The sequence below is a fragment of the Cucurbita maxima genome, unplaced genomic scaffold (assembly GCF_002738345.1).
Source record: "Cucurbita maxima cultivar Rimu unplaced genomic scaffold, Cmax_1.0 Cma_Scf00043, whole genome shotgun sequence".
NCBI lineage: Eukaryota > Viridiplantae > Streptophyta > Magnoliopsida > Cucurbitales > Cucurbitaceae > Cucurbita > Cucurbita maxima.
Window position 1 is genome coordinate 572,477 of NW_019272059.1, and position 8,004 is coordinate 580,480.

The 8,004-nt window shown below is 36.5% G+C and overlaps 1 protein-coding gene across 1 annotated transcript; it reads left to right on the forward strand.

The window, feature by feature from the left end:
- The first annotated feature begins 476 nt into the window (after positions 1-476).
- LOC111470070 (probable leucine-rich repeat receptor-like protein kinase At5g49770) lies at positions 477-7,088 on the forward strand. Its single transcript, XM_023115544.1, has 19 exons — positions 477-1,171; positions 2,161-2,284; positions 2,370-2,441; positions 2,581-2,655; positions 2,750-2,821; positions 2,925-3,086; positions 3,174-3,248; positions 3,325-3,396; positions 3,478-3,549; positions 3,645-3,713; positions 3,810-3,884; positions 3,998-4,069; positions 4,153-4,287; positions 4,381-4,859; positions 4,951-5,103; positions 5,179-5,318; positions 5,417-5,636; positions 5,937-6,172; positions 6,362-7,088. Exons 1-19 carry the CDS (start codon positions 1,087-1,089, stop codon positions 6,869-6,871), a joined length of 2,898 nt encoding a protein of 965 aa, XP_022971312.1. The 5' UTR covers positions 477-1,086; the 3' UTR covers positions 6,872-7,088.
- The last annotated feature ends 916 nt before the right edge of the window (positions 7,089-8,004 follow it).

An 8,004-nucleotide genomic window follows, 5' to 3' on the forward strand; every position in this document is an offset into this window, starting at 1 on the left:
GGAGTTCGATTGTTAAATTTTTTTTAATTATTTAAAAAAAATCATATTTATCTGCTCATATTATAGTACTAGTTACATAAAGTTCAAATATCAAATATTTACCAGTTATAAACTTCAAACTGTTAGGTTGAATGACTCAATGATGGTCACGACCTCATGTATTTATAAATGTGTATAATGAAGATTACATTCTAATTTGGTAACAAACCATGAAATCATAGATTTGGTAACAAAATTAGTAAATCTCTAGATTATCTTATTACTATACACAAATATGATTTATTCTACGTTTAACACACATTTTAATTTTCACAAATAGGATAAGTTCGAGTTTGGATTGTAACTCAAAAGGACTGACTAACTGGATCAAAAACATTCAATCCAATAAAATTTTAAAACAAAATTTAATCCAAACTAACTATTATGATTTTGTTCGGATTTTCTAGGTTTGGAAGCTTTGGAATGATCAACCATTTTTCATCTGATGCTTGCTCAAGAAAATCTTCAAGCTTGTCTTCAATGGAGGTGGTTAGTATCAACTCAGCTTCTGTAAAAGCCTATTTAGCAATAATGGTAACAATGGAAGTCGTCCCTCCCACTCAATGAAGGCGTAGTTAATGGGATATCAATAATTTCGGGCTTCATATCTCTGGCACGCAGTCGACCAAGTCAAGTGGAGCAATAGATTAGCATCCGATGATGACGATGGCTGTGAAAAGGAGTCCATAAACTATCCATCGGCCACTCAATTGCCCGAAGAAGGAAGTTTCGAATAGGCATTTGAATTGAATCTCGAGTTTAATTTGTGGGGCAGCCTAAACCTAATCCCGCTGAATGATAATTACATCCACCGGCCTGCATTCAAGTTCATTTCGAAGTGAAAAGGTCAATTACGATCAGGATTTAATGATGAACCATTACTTGCTGTTCGACTGTAGTGGGATGGTTGATTGGCTTTTAAGACAAGCCAAATCATTTCCATTTACAACATCAACCAAGAAGAAGAAGGAATTATATCATCGTCTTCTTATGCTCCTCGTCCTTTTTTTGGCCAAACATTGTCTGTGAAGGCCGGAAATCGTGGCGATGTCGGCTGTGCTAACGCTGCTACTTGTGGCTTTCTTCTACGCCGGAATTGATACCACCATTTCCCTTACTCATTTCGGCGATTGTAAGTTTTTTTTCCCTTTCATTTTCTCTGAAATTATACATTGATTTTTGGTTTGCTCACTGTGTACTCCCTTTATTTTTGTTCTTTCAAATACTTTCTTGTTCATATATGTATATATTTAACGCAAATATGTAGTGTCTTTAACTAGCTACACTCAAGTTGTTCGTTGTTTGCTGTTTTGTTTTGTTTGTTTGTTTTTTAATATTGTGTTTCTTACTTTGTTTAAGAAAATGTAAAAGACCAAGATAAAGAGACAAGTTAAAGAACTCATTTTAAATTTAGGCTGGTTAAAAAAGATTAAATAAGAAGTAAAATCTTTGAAGTTATCTTGAGTTGGGAAATAAATTTTTGGAGTGTTGAATAGGAATAAAAAATGGTGGTTTTCCTATAATAAAGTACTTGGATGTTCCATGATTTGAGGGAAGCCAAAAAATGTGAGCGCCGGGAGCGAGCCTTACTAAAAAAAGGCCCCTCTCGAATAAAGCATGGGATTGAGTAGCGTGAAAGTCACGATCAGACCCTTACACAAGCAATGTGTGGATCTAAGGGATGTAAACATGAGAAAAGAGGAGGAACGAAATTTGTATATTTATTTTGATTTGAAGTTCTGATATTAAAAAAGAGAGAAGAAAGAGAAGAGAAATGGATAAAGTTTTAGAGATTGAGGAATGAAAGAAGGGTATTAAGATGCTATGCAAGAAGTGAGGGGAAAAAAATGAGAAATGAGGAGTTGTTGAGTCATAGGTTGAAACAAAGGAGCGAGAGAGAACCGAAGAAGAAGATGATCTATGGGACGTAGATAAACTGTTTCCGTTCATATACTAACTGTAAGAATTTTTAGAACTTCTAAAAAATGTTGAAGGGTAATAATGCTACTTTTGAAAGTTCATGACTATTTTTTGAATGTGGTACTAACGATTTCTAATTGATGAGCTTTGGAATAGAATGAAATATACAAACTAATGAGTTTTGGAATGTTGTTGGTGCAGCTGCGGCACTGGTGTCCCTGAAAAACGAATGGCAAAACACACCACCAAGCTGGGGAACATCAAATGATCCGTGTGGAACTCCCTGGGAAGGAGTGCTTTGCAACAATTCAAGAGTCACTGCACTGTAAATATCCTTTCCAAGGTTCACTTCTTTTCATTTTATATTTTGGTCAATCCTACTTATTGTGTTTGTCACCCTACTTCTTTAGGAGATTATCAGCTATGGGCCTAAAAGGTAAACTTGGTGGTGACATTGGAGGCCTGTCTGAACTAAAATCATTGTAAGTTGCATCAATCTCTGTTATGTTATGAGTACAAACTGCAACAACGTGACTTCTAACCATACGCATAAGAAAGGTTTCGTTCTTATGTATGATGCTTATTCATTGAGATCCTGAGTTTCTATTGTTCTTATTACAGGGACCTTTCGTTCAATACAGATCTCACTGGTTCGATCTCTCCGGCAATAGGGAAACTACAGAATTTGAATATCTTGTAAGGAGATAATTAATAAGGAAACTCATTTGATCCTATTAAACTTCTATGTCATTGTTTTTTTAGAGCTCAGATATTTTTTTTGTACTTTTAGGATCCTAGCTGGGTGTGGCTTCAGTGGCAATATTCCTGAAGAACTGGGCAATCTTTCTAAGCTATCCTTCTTGTGAGATTACATAGACAAATAAAATTTATTTATTGATAGGAAAACAAGGATTTTGCTTTTGATTGTTTGGTTTTGCTTAAAGTGTAGTCTCATTTTATGTCAGGGCGTTAAATTCTAACAAGTTCACCGGTACCATACCGCCATCTCTGGGAAAACTCTCCGAACTCTATTGGCTGGACCTAGCAAGTAATCAATTGACAGGCAGTATTCCCGTCTCAACTTCTGAATCTCCCGGTTTGGACCTCCTTCTGAAAGCTAAACATTTGTGAGTATTCTTAAAGGCAAAAGCAAATATATTCTCAAAATTAGATCCTATTACTTCCATGTTAAAAGCTTTCTCTGTGAATTGCAGTCATTTCAACAAAAACCAGTTATCGGGTTCCATTTCGCCTAAACTTTTTAGATCTGAAATGGTGTTAATACACATGTAAGTGGCTATAAATCCAATACTGATCTGTTCCTTAATTCTTTTCTCCCAAATCTTACTCGATTTTGTTTATCAGATTATTTGATGGAAATAGTCTTTCTGGGAGTATCCCTCCAACATTGGGACTTGTTAAGACCCTTGAGGTTCTGTGAGTACATGCACTAAACTTTTTTTCTCTCATAATTTGATCTCTACAACTTACTGAGGCTGTTCAAATATTATGTAACAGTCGACTCGATCGGAATTCTCTAACAGGATCAGTCCCATCAAATCTGAAAAACCTAACAAATGTCGCTGAATTGTGGGTACTCTTCTATAACAATTACATTAGTGTTTTATCAATAATCTGAACAATCAACTTTATTTTTCGTCTCTTCTATTCTGTACTTGTTTCAGGAATTTAGCCAACAATAAGTTGACTGGTCCAATGCCAAACTTAACTGATATGTACTCACTAAATTATGTGTAAGCATAGAGCAAGGAGCTATCATTTCCATTATGATCTTACATTAGTTCATTTATGGTGACTTTTTTTTTTTTCTCATTACGTTGTCTTTACAGGGACCTTAGTAATAACTCATTTGATTCATCAGCAGCTCCGGAATGGTTCTCAAATCTACAATCGCTCACCACTCTGTAAGTTCAAGCTTATCGTATGTTTTCCGACAATTCTGATAAGCGAGAATTTTTTAGAAGTTTTTGAAATGTTTGACATGTAATGATAAATGTTTGTTCTAACATGATTCCAGGGTTGTTGAACATGGTTCAATACAGGGATCTGTGCCACAAGCAGTCTTTAGCTTACCACAAATACAGCAAATGTAAGCTTTGATTTAATTATAAGATGTTGAATTACGAATTGGAACAAAAATGTTGATTTAATATTTCGAAAAGTTCGTTTTAGAAAACTGAAGAACAATTCATTCAATGGGACATTAAGTATGGGTGACACAATTAACCCACAGTTGCAGCTTGTTGATTTGCAAAGTAACGGTATTTCCGAATTTACCTTTGGTTCAGAATATACCAAAACTTTGATGTGAGTGAAATCCTTGCCATTTTTCTTAATATTAGATTTTATTTTGTTCTTTCACTTACCTTTATTCATTCACATGAATGGTTCTTGTTTTAGGCTGATAGGGAATCCTGTGTGTACCACTGATAACACCCTCTCAAATACGAAATATTGCCAGCTTCGAGATCATCCGACACAACCCTATTCCACCAGCCTTTTGTACTGTGGAAGCAAGTTGTGTCCTCCTGATGAGAAGTTAAACCCTCAGAGTTGTGAATGTGCCTTACCATTTCAAGGGACTTTATACTTTAGAGCACCCTCGTTCAGGGAATTGTCGAACGTGACGTTGTTTCACTTATTGGAATTGAGTCTTTGGACCAAACTGGAGCTTACGACTGGTTCGGTTTTTATTCAAAACCCTTTCTTTAATATTGACGATTATCTTCAGATGGAGCTTGCTCTTTTTCCGCCCAACGGAAAGTATTTTAATAGGTCGGATATTCAGAGGATTGGGTTTGCCTTGAGTAATCAAACTTACAAACCTCCCAAATTATTTGGGCCATTTTATTTCATTGCATCCCCCTATGGTTTTCCAGGTAATCTAATCTTAATAATGATTTCTACATAAAAATGTTACTCAGCTGTATGACTATGATGAACTGATTCTAAAAACATTGATGCCTTAAGACATGGCTAGGCGAACTTCAGTCAGCTCTGTAGTGATAATTGGGGTAGCTATTGGTTGTGCCATTCTCGTTCTAGGACTCATTGGAGTTGGAATATACGCGATTCGCCAAAAGAAACGTGCAGAAAAGGCCATCATATTGAGTCGGCCATTCGGTAAGCGATGTTAATTACTGTTGCTTTTATGGCCATCCATACTTTGTAGTTACATGGTTAACACTAATTTTATAGCTTCTTGGGCACCAAGTGGAGACGATAGTGGAGGTGCTCCACAGTTGAAGGGAGCTAGATGGTTTTCTTATGATGAACTTAAAAAATGCACAAATAGTTTCTCCATGAGCAATGAGATAGGATCTGGAGGATATGGCAAGGTAAATGTACAAATGAATGATTGTTACTGCTTTCTTGTTGTTCTTTTTCTCGTACGACGTGCTTTAGAGTTGTATTAGCACTGTCATCATCCTTGAAGGTATATAGAGGAGTGCTTGTGGATGGACAAGTAGTTGCAATCAAACGAGCTCAACAAGGATCAAGGCAGGGTGGCATCGAGTTCAAGACAGAAATCGAACTGCTTTCACGAGTTCATCACAAAAACCTTCTTGGCCTCATCGGATTTTGTTTTGAACAAGAAGAGCAGATGCTTGTTTATGAATTCATGCCTAATGGAACATTAAGAGATAGCCTATCTGGTAAGTTTTCTCAGATCTTTTGGGGTGTTGAACTCATTTTACGTTAGAAAAATGACCTGAAAAGGAAGTTAGGAATATTAGATTCTAGATTCTTTTTACTACTCAATACCTTGAAGACTATATCTCTAGCAAGTAACGACAACTATTATACGATAAGCCTTGTCCCCTTCGATTGCTCGATCCAACTTAGCCATGTTTTTAACTGTTTCGTTGAGATGTATGGCTTAACTAGTTGAGTTTTGTTCAGGTTGACCGTTAAAAATATCTGATTTCAAATAACACGTGCAACATTGAATTTAGGAAAATCTGGTATTATTCTTGATTGGAAGAGAAGACTTCGTATTGCACTTGGGTCGGCCAGAGGATTGACTTACTTACACGAACTTGCTAATCCTCCCATAATCCATAGAGACATTAAATCGACGAACATTCTTTTGGATGAACATTTAAATGCAAAAGTTGCAGATTTTGGCTTGTCCAAGCTTGTCTTAGACAGTCAAAAGGGGCACGTTTCTACTCAAGTTAAAGGAACACTGGTGAGTACTTCAGTATTATGTTTTCGTTGTTTCGTCAATCATTTTACTATAAATTATCGATCACGATATAGCATGGATGAGAAAATCTTAGTCTACTTGGAAAACTAAATTATCCGCTTAAAAACTTCACTTTCTTCGATCTGTTCGAGTAATAATTTAGATCATTATGATTGTCTTTCATATTTGTAGGGCTATTTAGATCCTGAATATTACATGACTCAACAATTGTCCGAGAAAAGTGATGTATATAGCTTCGGAGTCGTTATGTTGGAATTGTTAACCGCTAAGCTGCCTATTCAAAAAGGAAAGTACGTAGTTCGTGAGGTGCGTATGTTGATGAACAAAAATGAAGAAGAGTATTACGGTCTGAAGCAGATCCTGGATGCCGCCATACTAAACAATAGCACGGCTATTACTGGGCTTGGAAAGTTCTTGGAGTTGGCTATGCAATGCGTTGAAGAGTCAGCTGCAGAGCGCCCCACAATGAGTGAAGTGGCTAAGGCAATTGAGAGTATTTTGCAGAGTGATGGAATAGATACAAACGCGACAACTCCATCCACATCTGCTACTGAGTTTGGGGCTTCCAAAACTGCTCCTACGCATCCCTATAATGATCCTATAACAAAGGACACTGATGACAGTAAGGCTTTTGATTACAGTGGAGGACACACTCTTCCAACAAATGTGGAGCCCAAATAGAAATGGTTTTCACCATTTCTTGTGGAGTTGTAAGTATTTTATGCATTTTAGGATTTGTGTTGCACATGAACATATTTCTGATGTTGGTTATGCTTTCCTTGAACGACGTCATTTTCGTAATGTCGAGTTGTCGATTGGCCCGTGACGTTTGGAAGTTAATTTATTTGTAATCCGTGATTTATTATACTAAAGCACAGTTCATGAATGGCCTTTTCTTGTTCTTCTCCTCTAATGGAGTGTTTGTCACGTCGACCATTGTCGCTCTCCCTTTCTCAGTGCAACCCTCTTCCCTTCTCTTTTTCTTGTTTTCCATTTTTGTAACCGTTCAAGCCCACCACTAGTAGATATTGTCCTCTTTGGACTGGTTTTACGCGTATGCTAGATAGAGGTTTTTCATACCATTATAAGGAATGTTTTGTTTTCTTCTCCAATCGATGTGGGATCTCACACTGTTTCGTTCTCTTCTCCAACAAGATGTACCTCCCTTTTTGGTGGTTCAATCATAACAAATTTTAAGTTACTTGGCTTAGAGCGATTTTATAGGAAGTATGTGTGTGAAAACAAAGTATGTTGAAATGACTCAAAGCTAAGATGAATCATGTTGTTTCCCTAGTCTTTGGTCTATTGGAAGTGAACCTCTTGGGACTTGGAGTAATAGCTCGAGGCCACCACTAGTAGATATTGTTTGTTTTAGTTTGTTAGGTATCGTCATCAGCCTTAAGGTTTTAAAACGCAATTACCAAGGAGAGGTTTCCACACCCTTATAAGGAATACTTCATTTCTTTCTCCAAACGATGTGAATCTTATGATCCACCCCATTAGGGGCCCATCGTCTTCACTAACACACCGCTCGGTGCCTGACTCTAATACCAACTGCTAGCTGATATTGTCCGCTTTAGACCGTTACATATCGTTTTTTTACACTATTGTAAGCAAATACTTGGTTCCTCAATCAAACCATGTATTGTTATAATTGTACACTATTTGTTAAACCGTGACTTGTTATTAATACATCAATTATTTAATCTTGGATAAATGACGTCATAATTATCTTGAAGAAATGTTGCAATTTTTATTATTTAAAGCGGTTTATTAGGTAATATAATATAAATTGGCGTTACATCCACGACATT

What these genes read in the sequence shown, in the direction of transcription:
- LOC111470070 (XM_023115544.1), top strand. Translation starts at nt 1,087, where the DNA reads ATGTCGGCTGTGCTAACGCTGCTACTTGTGGCTTTCTTCTACGCCGGA. An exon ending in CTACAATCGCTCACCACTCT is followed by an intron (nt 3,885 to 3,997) that starts GTAAGTTCAAGC and finishes ACATGATTCCAG; the next exon opens with GGTTGTTGAACATGGTTCAA. An exon ending in ATCCCCCTATGGTTTTCCAG is followed by an intron (nt 4,860 to 4,950) that starts GTAATCTAATCT and finishes TGATGCCTTAAG; the next exon opens with ACATGGCTAGGCGAACTTCA.